Here is an 18617-nt window from a genome sequence, read left to right on the forward strand (position 1 = left end):
TGGGGAAGGGAACACCGCAGTGTGGGGAAGGGAACGCCGCAGTGTGGGGAAGGGAACACCGCAGAGTGTGGGGAAGGGAACGCCGCAGTGTGGGGAAGGGAACGCCGCAGAGTGTGGGGAAGGGAACGCCGCAGAGTGTGGGGAAGGGAACACCGCAGAGTGTGGGGAAAGGGAACACCGCAGAGTGTGGGGAAGGGAACGCCGCAGAGTGTGGGGAAGGGAATGCCGCAGTGTGGGGAAGGGAACGCCGCAGAGTGTGGGGAAGGGAAGGGAACGCCGCAGTGTGGGGAAGGGAACGCTGCAGAGTGTGGGGAAGGGAACGCCGCAGTGTGGGGAAGGGAACGCTGCAGAGTGTGGGGAAGGGAACGCCGCAGAGGGTGGGGAAGGGAACGCCGCAGAGTGTGGGAAGGGAACGCCGCAGAGTGTGGGGAAGGGAACGCCGCAGAGTGTGGGGAAAGGGAACACCGCAGAGTGTGGGGGAAGGGAACGCCGCAGTGTGGGGAAGGGAACACCGCAGAGTGTGGGGAAGGGAACGCCGCAGTGTGGGGAAGGGAACGCCGCAGTGTGGGGAAGGGAACGCCGCAGAGTGTGGGGAAGGGAACGCCGCAGAGTGTGGGGAAGGGAACACCGCAGAGTGTGGGGAAAGGGAACACCGCAGAGTGTGGGGAAGGGAACGCCGCAGAGTGTGGGGAAGGGAAATGCCGCAGGTGTGGGGAAGGTGAACGCCGCAGAGTGTGGGGAAGGGAAGGGAACGCCGCAGTGTGGGGAAGGGAACGCTGCAGAGTGTGGGGAAGGGAACGCCGCAGAGTGTGGGGAAGGGAACACCGCAGAGTGTGGGGAAGGGAACGCCGCAGAGTGTGGGGAAGGGAACGCCGCAGAGTGTGGGGAAGGGAACGCCGCAGAGTGTGGGGAAAGGGAACACCGCAGAGTATGGGGAAGGGAACGCCGCAGTGTGGGGAAGGGAACGCCGCAGAGTGTGGGGAAGGGAACACCGCAGAGTGTGGGGAAGGGAAGGGAACGCCGCAGTGTGGGGAAGGGAACGCCGCAGAGTGTGGGGAAGGGAACGCCGCAGAGTGTGGGGAAGGGAAGGGAACGCCGCAGTGTGGGGAAGGGAACGCTGCAGAGTGTGGGGAAGGGAAACGCCGCAGAGTGTGGGGAAGGGAACGCCGCAGAGTGTTGGGGAAGTGAAACGCCGCAAGAGTGTGGGGAAGGGAACGCCGCAGAAGTGGGGGAAGGGAACACCGCAGAGTGTGGGGAAGGGAACGCCGGCAGTGTGGGGAAGGGAACGCCGCAGAGTGTGGGGAAGGGAACGCCGCAGAGTGTGGGGGAAGGGAACGCCGCAGAGTGTGGGGAAGGGAAGGGAACACCGCAGAGTGTGGGGAAGGGAACGCCGCAGAGTGTGGGGAAGGGAACACCGCAGAGTGTGGGGAAGGGGAACGCCGCAGAGTGTGGGGAAGGGAACGCCGCAGAGTGGGGAAGGGAAGGGAACGCCGCAGAGTGTGGGGAAGGGAACGCCGCAGAGTGTGGGGAAGGGAAGGGAACACCGCAGAGTGGGGAAGGGAAGGGAACGCCGCAGAGTGTGGGGAAGGGAACGCCGCAGAGTGTGGGGAAGGGAACGCCGCAGAGTGTGGGGAAGGGAAGGGAACACCGCAGAGTGTGGGGAAGGGAACGCCGCAGAGTGTGGGGAAGGGAACACCGCAGAGTGTGGGGAAGGGAACGCCGCAGAGTGTGGGGAAGGGAACGCCGCAGTGTGGGGAAGGGAACGCCGCAGAGTGTGGGGAAGGGAACGCCGCAGTGTGGGGAAGGGAACGCCGCAGAGTGTGGGGAAGGGAAGGGAACGCCGCAGTGTGGGGAAGGGAACGCCGCAGAGTGTGGGGAAAGGGAACACCGCAGAGTGTGGGGAAGGGAACACCGCAGAGTGTGGGGAAGGGAACACCGCAGAGTGTGGGGAAGGGAACGCCGCAGAGTGTGGGGAAAGGGAACGCCGCAGTGTGGGGAAGGGAACACCGCAGTGTGGGGAAGGGAACGCCGCAGAGTGTGGGGAAAGGGAACGCCGCAGAGTGTGGGGAAGGGAACGCCGCAGAGTGTGGGGAAGGGAACGCCGCAGAGTGTGGGGAAGGGAACGCCGCAGAGTGTGGGGAAGGGAACACCGCAGAGTGTGGGGAAGGGAACGCCGCAGAGTGTGGGGAAGGGAAGGGAACACCGCAGAGTGTGGGGAAGGGAACACCGCAGAGTGTGGGGAAGGGAGCACCGCAGAGTGTGGGGAAGGGAAGGGAACACCGCAGTGTGGGGAAGGGAACGCCGCAGTGTGGGGAAGGGAACACCGCAGAGTGTGGGGAAGGGAACGCCGCAGAGTGTGGGGAAGGGAACACTGCAGTGTGTGGGGAAGGGAACGCCGCAGAGTGTGGGGAAGGGAACACCGCAGTGTGTGGGGAAGGGAACGCCGCAGAATGTGGGGAAGGGAGCACCGCAGAGTGTGGGGAAGGGAACGCTGCAGTGTGAATTTTCAGGGTTCACACGAGGATAAGATGGCACCTTTCTAGTGACCTCCCCATCCAATTAGCAGGTTCCCTCCTGTGGAGTTATGGGTATATTCTGTTGTAAAATAAAATCCACAGTCTGGCTGTGAAGCAGACCAGCAGCTGTTTGGGTGTGTGTAGTGCACTGTTAGGCAGCAGCCAGCCCTCCCTCGTCAGGCCTGGGTTTCAGGGAAACTCTGCAGGAGATTCACACTGTGTCTGCCTACATCATCACATCACGATAAAGGTGAAAAAGAGGGGAAGTATTCTTTGTGTATTCCAAAAAGTGTAAAAAGTAAAATGTAAAAAGTGTAAAAGGTTTTTTTCCGATGGTTCTGGTTGTAAAGCTGTGGGGCAGCGTTATACTGCAATGTGTATGAGCTGGATGGACCTTTCCTTCCTGGGGAAGGAAATAAGGAAACAAGCACCTCTTTTTCCTTAGGTGCTTATTGACTGAAGAAACACATCAGTCTGAAAGAACGAGATTCATCATGGTGGAATTCCCCACACTGAGAGCAGGAAGCACATCTAGAGGTCAGAGGTCATCACTGTTATGCCATATTAATTCAACACAGCTGGCCCTGCACATTTCCCTTTGGACACACAGCTGCAATTCTGGCTCCTTGCCTGTGTCACATGACACAGGGCCTTGGCCTCAGCTCAGGAAGTGATGAACGAAGGGCGCTTGTTGCGTACAATCGTTTACATCCGGAATGATAAACAGAAGCTTATAATCACATTAACCTTATAAAATTTTACATTTTTAGTATTTGTTTTTAGACTCTGTAATAGCTGTTAGCTGGCCATCAATATACATTCATAGTTTGTGTTTAGTGAAAAAATACAAAATTGAATGAATGAAGATGCAGGCAATTGAAGTGATCATTGAATATGCCATTCAAAGGGCCTTTCAAGAGCTGAAATAGCCAGGCTTGATCACAGGATCAATTATGCATTTGGTAACAATTAAGTACAGACATAACTAATTAATAAAGCATGAATAGCTTTATACATTAGATTACATGATCGGCATTTAGCAGATGCTCTTATTCAGAGTGACAGAGGTTACAGCTTTTTTACACAATGTTGTCCTTTTATACAGCTGGATATTTACTGAGGCAACTGTGGGTTAAGTATCTTGCCCAAGGGTACAGCAGCAGTGCCCCAGCAGGGAATTGAACAGGCAACCTTTCGATTACAGGCTCTGCTCCCTAACCCCTGTGCTATACACTGCTTTATAGTTGCATGTTTGTATTTGAAAATTGTGTTTGAGTAAAGACCGCTGAGTATTCAGAGACTGATGTGCTCCATTGTTTTGGCTGCAGGACGTGGTTTTGTTTTGGGAAGGGGCAGAACTGTTAAAATACAGTCCCAGTGAATTAATGAAACCACAGTCACAACGCCTATTGATAGCAATGCAATCACATTAAATTAATGTGCCCTCAACCATAACTCCTACTGTTAACAACAATAAATCCCAATGAATTAATGTGATCTCAGACAAACGCAAAAGATTAACTCATTTTAGGGGTGCCCTCCCCTACCCAACCACAGCGCACATGCCACAACCAACTCCCCACCCCCACGCCCCACACACCCCCTTACACTCCCCCACTCCCACACACCTCCACACACTCCCCCACTCCCACACACCTCCACACACTCCCACACACTCCCACACACCTCCACAAACCCCCACACACCCCCTTACACTCCTCCACTCCCACACACCTCCCACTCCCCCGCTCCCACACACCTCCACACACCTCCACACACCTCCACACACTTCACACACTTCACACACTTCACACACTCCACACACCAGAAACTCCCACACTCCCCCTCACACCCCACTCCCACGCACTCCACACTCCCACACACCTCCACTCACCCCCCACACACTCCACACACGCCCCCTCACCCCCCACTCCGCCACTCCCCCACACTCCCACACACCCACACACACTCCACACTCCCACACACCTCCACTCACCCCCCACACACTCCACACACGCCCCCTCACCCCCCACTCCGCCACTCCCCCACACTCCCACACACCCACACACACTCCACACTCCCACACACCTCCACTCACCCCCCACACAATCCACACACGCCCCCTCACCCCCCACTCCGCCACTCCCCCACACTCCCACACACCCCCTTACACTCCCCCACTCCCACACACCTCCACACACTCCCCCACTCCCACACACCTCCACACACTCCCACACACCTCCACAAACCCCCACACACCCCCTTACACTCCTCCACTCCCACACACCTCCCACTCCCCCGCTCCCACACACCTCCACACACCTCCACACACTCCACACACCTCCACACACCTCCACACACTTCACACACTTCACACACTTCACACACCAGAAACTCCCACACTCCCCCTCACACCCCACTCCCACACACTCCACACTCCCACTCACCCCCCACACACTCCACACACGCCCCCTCACCCCCCACTCCGCCACTCCCCCACACTCCCACACACCCACACACACTCCACACTCCCACACACCTCCACTCACCCCCCACACACTCCACACACGCCCCCTCACCCCCCACTCCGCCACTCCCCCACACTCCCACACACCCACACACACTCCACACACTCCTCCAGTCACCCCCACACACCCCCCCCACACACCCCCTCCCCCACACACTCCCCCACACACCCACACACACTCCACACACTCCTCCAGTCACCCCCACACACCCCCCCACACACCCCCTCCCCCACACACTCCCCCACACACCCACACACACTCCACACACGCCCCCTCACCCCCCACTCCGCCACTCCCCCACACTCCCACACACCCACACACACTCCACACACTCCTCCAGTCACCCCCACACACCCCCTCCCCCACACACTCCCCCACACACTCCCCCACACACCCCCTCCCCCACACACCCCCTCCCCCCCACACACTCCCCCACACACCCCCTCCCCCACACACCCCCTCCCCCCCACACACCCCCTCCCCCACACACCCCCCCACACACCCCCCCACACACCCCCTCCCCCACACACTCCCCCACACTCCCCCACACTCCCCCACACACCCCCCCACACACCCCCTCCCCCACACACCCCCCCACACACCCCCCCACACACCCCCTCCCCCACACACTCCCCCACACACTCCCCCACACACCCCCTCCCCCACACACCCCCCCACACACCCCCTCCCCCACACACCCCCCCACACACCCCCTCCCCCACACACTCCCCCACACACCCCCTCCCACACACACTCCCCCACACACCCCCTCCCCCACACACTCCCCCACACACCCCCTCCCCCACCCCCTCCCCCACACACTCCCCCACACACCCCCTCCCCCACACACACCCCCACACACCCCCCCCCCCCCCCCCCCCCCCACACACCCCCCCACACACCCCCCCCCCCACACACCCCCTCCCCCACACACCCCCCCCCCCACACACCCCCCCACACACTCCCCCACACACCCCCACCCCCACACACCCCCCCCCCCCCCCCCCACACCCCCCCCCCCACACCCCCCCCCCCCCACACACCCCCCCACACACTCCCCCCCACACCCCCACCCCCACACACCCCCTCTCACCGTTGAAGCTGACAGTGCGGATGTACTTCAGCAGCTTCTTGCCCCCGGCGAGCTCCATCTCGGGGCAGACTCCGGAACGTTCTGGGCACAGGTCCTTATGCATGTTGTGCAGAGCGTGGGCGAGGGCGTAGACCGCGTCGATCACAAACTGCACCTTCCCCTCCTGCTCGTACTTCGAGTCGATGCCGATTCGCTCCTGACCTGCCGAGAAGCCAGGAGGACAGCTTGTTCAGAGCACTGTGGACCTGGCAACCCTTTACCCATAATGCATCGGCACTGGAGGTATTACAGCAGGAGAGACGAGAGGGATAATACAATGGAGTAGGGTGGTGGGGAGGGGGTCAGAAAATAATGTTACAGGAGTAGGAACGTGTAATAGAATGTCTTATAGATGTCTTGTTGCCTCCATGTGTTTAACTGTGGCAGAGCTCAGAGTCACAAGCGAGGTGTAGAGTTGTTTAACTCAACTCTCTCTCCCTCCCTCTCTCTCCCTCTCTCCCTCTCCCTCTCCCTCTCTCTCCCTCTCTCTCTCCCTCCCTCTCTCTCCCTCTCTCCCTCTCCCTCTCCCTCTCTCCCTCTCTCTCCCTCTCTCTCTCTCCCTCTCTCTCCCTCTCCCTCTCTCCCTCTCTCTCCCTCTCTCTCTCCCTCCCTCTCTCTCCCTCTCTCCCTCTCCCTCTCTCCCTCTCTCTCTCCCTCTCTCTCTCCCTCTCTCTCCCTCTCTCTCTCCCTCCCTCTCTCTCCCTCTCTCCCTCTCCCTCTCCCTCTCTCCCTCTCTCTCCCTCTCTCTCTCCCTCTCCCTCCTCACCCTCTCTCACCCACACATGCAAAGTTGCATGTATCTTAATCATATGAAGTTGTGTGCCTTGAGTGTTTGATGTGACACAGAGGCGCACTGCAGTGTGGGACTGACACAGAGGCGCACTGCAGCAGTGTGAGACTGACACAGAGGTGCACTGCACTGACACAGAGGTGCACTGCACTGACACAGAGGTGCACTGCAGTGTGAGACTGACACAGAGGCGCACTGCAGTGTGGGACTGACACAGAGGCGCACTGCAGCAGTGTGAGACTGACACAGAGGTGCACTGCACTGACACAGAGGTGCACTGCACTGACACAGAGGTGCACTGCAGTGTGAGACTGACACAGAGGCGCACTGCAGTGTGGGACTGACACAGAGGCGCACTGCACTGACACAGAGGTGCACTGCAGTGTGAGACTGACACAGAGGTGCACTGCACTGACACAGAGGTGCACTGCAGTGTGGGACTGACACAGAGGTGCACTGCAGTGTGAGACTGACACAGAGGCGCACTGCAGTGTGAGACTGACACAGAGGCGCACTGCAGTGTGAGACTGACACAGGCAGGCTGATACACGGCTCTCTCAACAGCTGCAGTTTGTCCTAATTGCATAATTGTTCTATTTTCCATAAAAAGCTCATTTTGCATATTAAAACAAAAGCAGCGTATGAATAATTTAAGCGGCATTAGAGCTTTGGTAGATGCCATGGGCTACAGCTCTATCCCTTTGTTTAAAAGCTAAACTACACTCCCCTCACTAGGGCAAAATATCCTTCAAACAAAAAAAACAGATCTGTCTCCATGGCAACGCATATTTCGGTTTTTTTTTTCATCTAACATTCCATCTGATCTCACATATGTGCAACAAAGGTCCAAAAGTTCATTCATTTCTTCAAATTTTCTTAAAGGGAACGCTGAATAATTTTCTCTCTCGAGAAAAAAAGCATACAAATACAAAAATGAAACACTGATCCAGGGAGTGTGTTTCTCTGGTGGAACCAAACTCTCTCTTTAAGGTCATGCAGTGCCGTGTGCCAAAAATGCCCCACCAAGGTCTTCCTCTGGTCATGACAGTGACAGTGTGTGCTGCGTGCCTGCGTGTGCGTGTACGTGTGCATGCGCACGTGTGTGTGCGACCATCAGAGTCAGGTACTGATGTTTATTATTGATCAGCCTTTGGTGGTTTGGGGTGCAGACACGGCACCTGCAGCTGGTTACAGACGCGGTGAAGATGTCAGACAGCTGTGAGATGATGTCCTAATTGTGAACATCATAGAAGAGCCTTCCTGTAAAACACAGCTGAAATGCATTCATTTTGTTCAGCCTTTATTACGAAAAAATAAATAAGTGCAGTAATTCATCGGAGCGTGCGAAAACTGATGTCATGTTTGACAAGATGGGGAAGAAATAGAGACGGAGGAGTGAAGCCGAGGCATAGCACAGCGAGGGGGCGGCATGAGCCCTGCGGGGGGCGAGGGGCGAGCCCGGGAACCCCAAACAAACGCAGCAGGAGAGGAGAAGGAGAGGAGGAGGAAAGGAAGAGAGGAGGAGGAGATGAGGAGGAGAGGAGTATGAGAGGAGGGGAAGAGGAAAGGAGGAGAGGAGAGGAGGAGAGGAGGAGAAGAGGAGGGGAAGAGGAAAGGAGGAGAGGAGGAGGAGAGGAGGGAGAGGAGAGGGAGAGGAGGAGAGGAGAGGGAGAGGAGGAGAGGCAGGGCAGGTGAGCCAGGCTCCTCCTCGGCCCTCACTTGCTTCACGCATCAGTGCGGAGACACAGAGCTCACAGTACGAGCCACCACACTCCAGCGCCTGGCATTTATCAACACGATGCGGATATTAAAAAGCACTCATAACAGCTGAAACACAGAGTGGGAGCCAATCAGGGGTTAGTGAAGCGCAAGCCGCTCGCACGGGGCAGCCAATGGGCCGAAATGTTCCGCTTCGGTGTAAAAGTTTCCTCTGAAACGAAGACCCTCACGTCTGCATTTCCGCTGGCCATATAAAGCGATTCATTTAAAAGACATTTATTCTGCCAAACTGCAGGGGTATATAGCTGGACCTCACTCACCCTCAGCAGAACCTAAACTGCACTACCATATACCACTCCAAATAACTGTGAAGTGGTTATGAATATATTTGGCAAATTAAGTTCACTAAGGCTAAGCTATGCCACTACTTAGCAGGTGTCATGCTGCTGTACAGCTCTGCCTGCTGCAACAGCCATGACTGACACACAGTTCAACCACCAGCTCACACACACACACTCACACACACACACACTCACACACACACATGCTCACACACACACTCACACACACACACACACTCACGCACACACAACACACACACGCTCACGCACACACCACACACACACACACACGCTCACACACACACATGCTCACACACACACTCACACACACACCACACACACACACACACACACACATGCTCACACACACACACGCTCACACACACATCACACGCTCACACACACACATGCTCACACACACACTCACGCTCACACACACACTCACACACATACCACACACACACATGCTCACACACACACTCACGCTCACACACACACTCACGCTCACACACACACCACACACACACAACACACACACGCTCACGCACACACCACACACACACACACACGCTCACACACCACACACACACACGCTCACACACACACTCCACACACACACCACACACACGCTCATGCACACACCACACACACACACGCTCACGCACACACCACACACACACACACACACACTCACGCTCACACACACACACACACACACACACTCACACCACACACACACACACACACACGCTCACACACACACACACGCTCACACACACACACACGCTCACACACACACACACACACACTCACACCACACACACACACACACACACACACACACACACACACACACACACACACACACGCTCACACACACACACACACACGCTCACACACACACTCACACACACACTCACACACACGCTCACACACATGCAGTCAATCATGTTCAAGTGTGACGATGACTGTATTTCCTACTCATGTTACATAAAGTTTGTCCCTCACTCTCCGCCCCCAAATACATATCATAGCAACAAATCAGTGTCCATAGAAACATACTTTATCGTAGAATGTAACTTGAAGTCTTCTCACAGTTGCTATACTCCAGTTATGGATATGCAAGTGCATTAAACTTTTACTGTTGCATGAAGTGCTGGGTAACTTCCACACTTCCAGCTGATGGCATGAATCACAGGGAGAGGGAGAGTAATTAGCTGCACACAATAACAACGGAGTTAAACCAAAACCAAGTACAATCACTGAGAATGAGGAAAAGTTTCTCCCTGAGTTCTTCTCTCCTTGAATCTCATCAGATCTCCTGCTGTTTGAAGTGTCTGATTGATTCATGCGTGTGACTGAAGGCCTGCGGTAGGAGGCGTTTGATGTGGAGTTCTGCAGCGGCATGTGGAAGAGGAGTTCCCCTGTTAGCTCACATCTCCTGCATCTCTCAGCCTCAGATCTGGCAGCCTGCTTCCCGCAGAGAGGTCCTCACTCCGGAGATCATGCCACTCATTAGGGCTGAGGTGCAAGTGATGAAGCTGTGATTTTAAAATATCTGGCAAAGTCCCAGGATGTCTTTCTCTCTCTCTCTCTCCCTCTCTCTCCCTCTCTCTCTCTCTCTCTCTCTCTCTCTCTCTCTCTCTTTCTCTCCCTCTCTCACTCCTTCTCTCTCCCTCTCTATCTCTCTCTTTCTCTCTCTCTTTCTCTGATCCACACCCTGATTCATAAAGCTGTAACAGCTGAAGTAAATCTCTCCAAACCCCTGCATGTGAGGTGAGCACGGAGCAGGGGGAGCTGTCTACCCTGGGGACCTGCTGAAGGACGACAGCACCCCCTTGTGCCTGGGGTGGCCTGTAACATTCAGGGAAGGCCCTGATCCAGGGGGATTGTCTGCATAAAGCCGTTAACGCCTCGTTAAATTAATAACTGCCGCCACTGAACCAACTCAAACACTCCCCCCCGTTCTGTGATTTGGACGCCCTGGACAGGACTGTGCCAAGGCATAATTTAACCACATAGAGCATCCAGAAAGACAGATCTCACAAAACAACAGGGTGTGTGATGTTCATTATCTGGAACAGTCAGGAAATGTTCTTCACATGGACTCATGTGAGACCTACAATTCAGCTCCATAAATCAGTTTCAGATCATTTCCCAAAGTGGCAGTGTTTTTATTTTTTCTGTGTTGTTGAATATGACTGCAGCAATGAAACCCATGTGCAGGTGATGGAGAGCTGTCCCTCCGGCAGTCCCGGAACCCTGCGGTCCACAGAGCCGTCCGTCCCCCTCAGCGCCAATGAGCCACTGCAAACGGCCTGCAATAAACGGCTTGTAATGCATAACTCACAGGTGTTGTCCTTGCCTGGTGAGCAGCGGGTTTTATGATGCAAACACAGGTAGAGAGCACTGTGCTGTACGCTGTCAGACTGAGGCCTGAGAGCGGACGTGGGGCACGGCCTGTATCTCCCACCAGCTTATTCCTCATAACACAACATGATGGAAATGATCTTTGACCTCAATCCAGCTGTAGAGTTTCCTGCAGCAAAGTGCTGTGCGGAAAAGAGGCTGAAATTGATGTGTGTGGGGGCAGGGGGATTGTACTGCCACATCCATCTTTTTTCTCATTACAGAAATTTGGCCACTGCCGTGTCCTAAATGTTTGGGTATAAATATACCCCAGCGGCAGGGGGTGTGCAGGGGGGGTACAGGATGAGCAGATGCAGTGGGGGGATGTGGTCGCATGTCCACCAGGAAGCAAAGGGCTGATTGGCCAGACAGATCATCCCAACATGTGCTGTCATTGGACAGACAGATCATCCCAACATGTGCTGTCATTGGACAGACAGATCATCCCAATACGTGCTGTCATTGGACAGACAGATTACCCCAATACGTGCTGTCATTGGACAGACAGATTATCCCAATATGTGCTGTCATTGGACAGACAGATTATCCCAATATGTGCTGTCATTGGACAGACAGATTATCCCAATACGTGCTGTCATTGGACAGACAGATTACCCCAATACGTGCTGTCATTGGACAGACAGATTATCCCAATACGTGCTGTCATTGGACAGACAGATTACCCCAATACGTGCTGTCATTGGACAGACAGATCATCCCAATATGTGCTGTTATTGGACAGACACATCATCCAAATATGTGCTGTCATTGGACAGACAGATCATCCCAATATGTGCTGTTATTGGATAGACACATCATCTCAATACGTGCTGTCATTGGACAGACAGATTACCCCAATACGTGCTGTCATTGGACAGACAGATCATCCCAATATGTGCTGTTATTGGACAGACACATCATCCAAATATGTGCTGTCATTGGACAGACAGATAATCCCAATACATGCTGTTATTGGACAGACACATCATCCCAATACGTGCTGTCATTGGACATTGGCCAACTGTGCAGCTCTCCAATCAGACTAACTAAAGAGGGAAACTGACCCACTCATCTCAATTTTGAGACAAGACTTTGGAGGGCAAAACAGAATGCTGTTCTAGATATGCACTGAGTGGAGATGTGGAGGGGTGGTTGCAAGGTGGAGGTGGAGGGGTACAGCTGCAGGGTGAAGTCTGTTGAATGATGCATGGCACTCTGTCAGGGAGGAGCTGCTAACTGCTGAAATGAAAACAAATCAGTCTCTTGTGAATCTTGGCCTTCACATCATGTGTTTGATGGGGGTTGGGGGTGAGAGGGTGCAGGGGATTATGGGTACCTGTGCACTTTCTGCTGGTGTCCTCCTTCTTGGAAGAGCTCATGAGTTTGCAGTTGAAATTCTCCTCCCAGAACTCGGCAAACCAGACGTTCCTGCGGTTATTCTCCAGTGTGCGGGACGTGAAGTACGCATCGAACCCTGTGAGAGAGGAAGAGGGGGAAGAGGGGGAAACTGAGTGTGACCTGCATGTTTTCAATCCTGGCCAGATTTAAAATCAGCCCAGTTTTCCACCCTCAGCCCTGAGAGGTGTCCCTGCTGTTTCACAGCTTCACTGCTGCACCGCTCTGTCTGATGCGGGAAGCTCCATCCTGCGTGGATACAGAGGCCCCGCCATCACTCTCCATCACTCTGCAGCCATAACCTTTTGGTGTCACTTCCAGGGGAACCTTCCTGGCTTTGAAGCAATTTTACAAGAAACGAAATAAAACAATATAAGGGGAACCGGATGTGAAATTAATCCAATTAGGAAATCTCAGCCCAGACCCAAGGCTCTGTGAGTTATGGCATGACGCCCTGTGGGAGTGAGTGTTTTTCTTCTGGAGAAAAGAATGAAGAGCAGATTCTGAGCTGCTTTCCTCCCTGAAGACTGAGGCTGCTCTGCACATGGAACATACAGGACTTCATGTGCAAAATAACACCCCCTTCCCTGGACTCGCAACAGGAGCTGCTCTGCACATGGAACATTAGGACTCCATGTGCAAGATAACACCCCCTTCCCTGGACTCGCAACAGGAAGCACGTTACCGGCTCTGATGTGAAGCCCCAGCATCTTGCACTCAATACCTCACCCACGAACACACTGACAGAGCACACTCCCCCAGAGAAACTGCAGTACCTTCTTCCACCATTAGATGGTGATACTGCTAATGAAAGCAGTCCCCTGAAAGTCATTCTATCGCATGTGTGAAAGAATATCTGAAAAATGTAAACAGTCCAATCCTTTTCAGGGAAGATTTCATTCCTAATTTAAATCCAGAGTGCAGAGAAACGATGAATTCTAATGCTGTTATTACAGACAGATCTCCCCTGCACGAGAGAAAGGCTAATAATGACAATTAATGAGTGTATTTACTGATTCAATGCAGTAGGCTTTAATATCACATATGATTTTAAAACTGCATGTTGTAGTTTCAGTGTTGTATCAGATTTACTGTGCAGTCATCAACCAAGGCTAATGATGACCAACTGTAACAGACACTGTCAAAACGAACAGAGCAAGCGCCACTGTACTATAGAGAGTTGACCCCAGCTTTCCATTATAAAGCCACAGCCACGTTTTTGTTGTTATTTATTTATTTTAAATTAAATTTTCTCAGAGTCGTCTCATCAATAGAATCCAGTGCCTGTGAAAAGGCTAAGAGGGTTATGTGTCTCACTCCGGTCTGGTACAGAGAGCAGGTATAACAGGCTGTGAGGGTGGTCAGTCACACCTGCTTCTCCTCTCTCTCTCATCACTCCCTTTCCCTCTGAGATACACATCCAGCATAGCTCTTCTACTCATTACACTTCATTACATTCCTCATATGATCTTATTACATTGTTTTACCTCATTAGACTTGCTAATAAACGAGTCTCCTTAGTTTTACCTGCCCTCAGAAATGCAGATGATACACAATTAAACAGGAAGTAGTGTTCTCTCTCTTCCAGGCAAGAGTGGAACTTCACTTCCTTTCTGTCTCTGTGTCACACAGGTCACACAGGGCTGTAATGTCTTTTTTATACAAATACAGCTAATGATGAGGTGCGTGAGACACTTTTTAATCAGCATCAGTGAAAAGCCACACTCTCCTGGCGACTTTACTGAGGGACGATTCAAACAGCATCTCTCTCACAGGCTCTGCTGCCCCATGGAAGGACGGACGATCATTTTCGGTAAAACTGTGGCCCCAGCAGGTCAGCCATGAGAAACCCCTCACTCAAACAGCAGAGAGGGGCCTGTTCTGTCTCTGAGCTGATCTGGGAAGAGCGAGCACACAGCAGAGAGGGGCCTGTTCTGTCTCTGAGCTGATCTGGGAACAGGGAGTGCAGAGATTATAGGGATCAGACTGATCCTGGGGCTGCTGGGACGTCCTTCAGATGAAACCCATAACCTGGAGATTTGCTACGCCGTACCTTCCCCTCCCTTGCTCTCTCTCCCTCTCTCTCTCCCCCTCCCTCTGTCTCTTTCCCTCTCTGCTCTCTCTCTCTCCTGCTGAGTTCAACACAATTCAATAAGCCTTATTAGCATGACATACATTTGCTATGCCAAAGCACAACAAACATTTTTACACTGAACACATAAACGAAACAATCAAAGAGAAAGAGACTGCGAAAAAGAACAGAACAACACGGATTGTGTCACTGTGCCAGACTCCCCGCTCTCTGTCTCACTCCGGCTCTGTGTTCCTGTATAGCTCAGTATACATCCTTATATCTATATCTACATACATACAGTGGCTATATATATTTCTCTCCCTCTGGAACCTGCAGTGATACAGGTGCTGCATCTACCACAGCTCAGCATGTGAGCTGATGTGTGCGTTGCTGAGGACTCAGATTAGTGGTCTTGTACAGAGCAGAGTGATCTGCTTGCCTGGGAAAGCCACTGAAATCTGTCAGGACTGTTCCAGTCTAATGCTGCAGAGTATCACCAGCTTGGAGAAAAAGCGCTAATTACAGCACCCACACACACACACACACACACACACACACACACACACACACACGCATACACTCTCACACACACACACACACACACACACACACACACAGTCTCTCTCACACACACAGATAATTTCATTCTGAATGTTTCGAATGTGCTCCTTGTTTTCACCTCTCCTGGAAGACAGACGTGACTGTCACACATTTGTCCCATCGCCATGGCGATGATGTAGGAGGGCCGTGGAGTGTGAAGATCACTCCGGCTGAACGCGTTCGCTCTGATGGGGGCGGAGAATGCTGCACTGCCGGTCTCACTCAAAAACAAACAACAATAACAATTAAAGCGAAGAAGATGACTCCAAGAAGGGGGTGTTTCAGAGGCGTGAACATGCAGCCTGAAAACGGCCGATTATCTCACAGCGCAAAAACAAGAGGAAGAAGGAGGTGTCGCGCCAAGACGCACAAGCTGACATCCAATCAATCCAGCTGAAAGAGAGAGCGCTCTCCCCTCCGCGAGACTTCAGCTTTCATTACTGGCCCGGTGCAATTATTAGAACTCTACAGGGGAGCAATTATTCAGACAAACGCTGCCTGATTCATCAGGGTAGCACGGTGTTTTCCCTCTGCGGAGCAGGAAGAATGAGTCTCGCTGAAACAGGAAGCTCCGTGTGATGCATCACCTCCAGTTGTGTTCCATTATCTGTCAGCGATCCTTTAGCGGCCTGCTGTCTCTGTCTCCCTCCCTCCTGTCCCGTAATGAAGGGGAATCACATTACTGCCCCATCATTATCAGATTACACTCAATCTCCAAACTCACTGCAGCTCCTGTCTCTCAGACAGCAGTGCCGGCCTTCAGCCCACTCCAGCGCGACTCCAAACTCAGCATGCAGCTTCTGAAAGAGGCCATCTGCTGAAGGCCTCGTTTATTTAGCCAAAATTTCAATATTTAAGGCTTTTTTCCATGCTGTGTAGAAGTGTCAATATTTGGCATGTTGCATGTAAACATTTGTGGGTATGGAAATGGGTATTTGTGTGAGTATGTGGTGTGTGTGGTATGTGTGTAGTTTGCATGTAGGTGTGCGATATGTGTGTAGTTTGCGTGTAGGTGTGTGGCATGTGTGTCGTTTGAGTGTAGGTGTGCGATATGTGTGTAGTTTGCGTGTAGGTGTGTAGTATGTATGCAGTTTGAGTATAGGCATGCATATGTGTGAGTGAGAGAAATGAGACTGGATGTCTCATCATGGTTGATTACAGAGGCTGCCACCTGGATCAGGCAGGGAAACAAGCCTCTCTGAAAATCCTCAGTGTGGAAACTCTGCAGCAAACCCAGAGCACACACTCCACTTCGCACAAAGCCAGGGCACTGCATTTCACTCTCCCACTGTCTGTCTGGCACTTCTCTTTTTCCCAATGCCAGCGAAGAGCGGCATGACACAGCCGTCCAGTTCACTTTGCAAGACAGAATTCAAGAAACATTCCGTATTGAAAATGAAACGTGGCTTTTTCAACAAGCTTGATTGAAGACTTGCCTTAATCATCATCCTTCTAAATCCTTCCTGTCACTTTTCTCTATCTGCACTATTGCTGCAGGTAAATATATATTCAAATTCAGCTGAGCTCCTTCACTCTCTGCTTTTTATTGCTATATGATAGCCATGCCATTTCTACTTTTTGGGGTGTTTTTCTAAAATGAATTACTGGAAAGGTATTAAAAAAGTGAAAATAGCTGTGAGTGATTAATTAGTGCCTCCGCAGAACCATTCCTCAATTATAGAAACAGCCTGCAAAATTAACAGCCAGCCCTAATCTAGCACCATGTAAGGTCACAGATGAGGTGCATTAGAGGAAACCACCCCTGCCCACAATGGTTTCAGACACTCAGTTTGGGTGCAGATGCTTGAGGTACAAACCAAAATCCTCTCAAAGTCCTGACTAACTGGCACAGAAGCATGTTGATTAATTAGTTTGCTGATTGGCTGCATTCCATTCGAAAATCCCGAGGCAGACCCTACCTTCGATGGTGGCTCTTTTGGGCAGGATGGTTACCGCGCCAACAGCAGCCTCCTCCAGCTGATGAATGGGGCTCTGTTTGGCCCCCCAGCTGTCTGATCCGATCCACAGGAAGTGGCCCACCTTGCTGGCTCTTTTAGTGGCATTCAGGACCCCCCTGCAAAACAAGCGGGCGTCACCATGGCAACCGCAGCAAAGAGGGCTGAACTAGCTCCCTCATTTAGTACAACACAATAACCACTCTAAGCACATGCACACACACACACGCACACACACACGCACACACTCTGTTCTCCTGTTTCTGTCTCTCCATAGAGACCTCGAACCCGGGTCTACAGGGTACCAAACATGCGTCTTTGACCGTGACGCCAAAGAGCCAGGCTCGTTGGTATGGCAGTCAGAGTGCATACTCAACTGTAGTGACGGCACTCTGTCACAGAGACACACAGACATTCCAATTGCACTACCTGTGCGCTTCACGGCAGGAGAGGGATCAGAAACCTGTTTCAGAGCCTGACTGATGAATACTTTGGGACACTATTAAGGAAGTAAAACGATTCACCTGCTGCTGTTTTTGAGGAAACATGACAGAATGAATACCTGTCAGAAAAAAACAAAAACCGCAGAACATCCTTGCCTTCTCCTTGAATGCATGACCTACTCTGCTCTACAAATGTAGCGTGTCTGTCAGTGCAACCCTGTTCACTGGGGGCAGCTTACTGCACTGTGTGTTTACACTGTGTTTACAGTGTGTGTTTACACTGTGTTTACACTGTGTGTTTACAGTGTGTGTTTACACGGTGTTTACAGTGTGTGTTTACACTGTGTGTTTACACTGTGTTTACACTGTGTGTTTACAGTGTGTGTTTACACGGTGTTTACAGTGTGTGTTTACACTGTGTGTTTACACTGTGTTTACACTGTGTTTTCAGTGGGTGTCCTGGCAGAGTGTCTGCCCCTCACTCTGTTTGTGTGTCCATGTGAGACGCACAGCACAGTCAGACACACCGGATGTCCTCGTCGCTGGCGAAGATGACCACCGCACGGGCGTGTCGGGTGTCCAGCAGCTGCCGGATGATCTTGTCGAAGTCCTCCTGCTTGCGCTCGTTTGGGATCTTCAGGGACTGGGCAATGCAGATGCCACCTGGGTGAGGAAAAAGACAGAGGCGTGATCCATCAAAACGATACACCCTCAG

General features: G+C 52.6%; 1 protein-coding gene across 1 annotated transcript in view; it reads right to left on the minus strand.

Annotated features, from left to right (window-relative positions):
• LOC118780222 (metabotropic glutamate receptor 7-like) overlaps nucleotides 1–18617 on the minus strand; it is a 123148-nt gene that overhangs the window by 26759 nt on the left and 77772 nt on the right. The window contains exons 3-6 of the mRNA XM_036532629.1: nucleotides 18430–18565; nucleotides 17424–17578; nucleotides 12772–12909; nucleotides 6138–6338 (exon numbers count right to left, since the gene is read on the minus strand). Coding sequence (XP_036388522.1) covers nucleotides 6138–6338; nucleotides 12772–12909; nucleotides 17424–17578; nucleotides 18430–18565 — 630 coding nt within the window. The remainder of the gene's footprint in view (nucleotides 1–6137; nucleotides 6339–12771; nucleotides 12910–17423; nucleotides 17579–18429; nucleotides 18566–18617) is intronic.

The sequence above is a fragment of the Megalops cyprinoides genome, chromosome 7, assembly GCF_013368585.1.
Source record: "Megalops cyprinoides isolate fMegCyp1 chromosome 7, fMegCyp1.pri, whole genome shotgun sequence".
In the NCBI taxonomy this organism is placed as follows: domain Eukaryota; kingdom Metazoa; phylum Chordata; class Actinopteri; order Elopiformes; family Megalopidae; genus Megalops; species Megalops cyprinoides.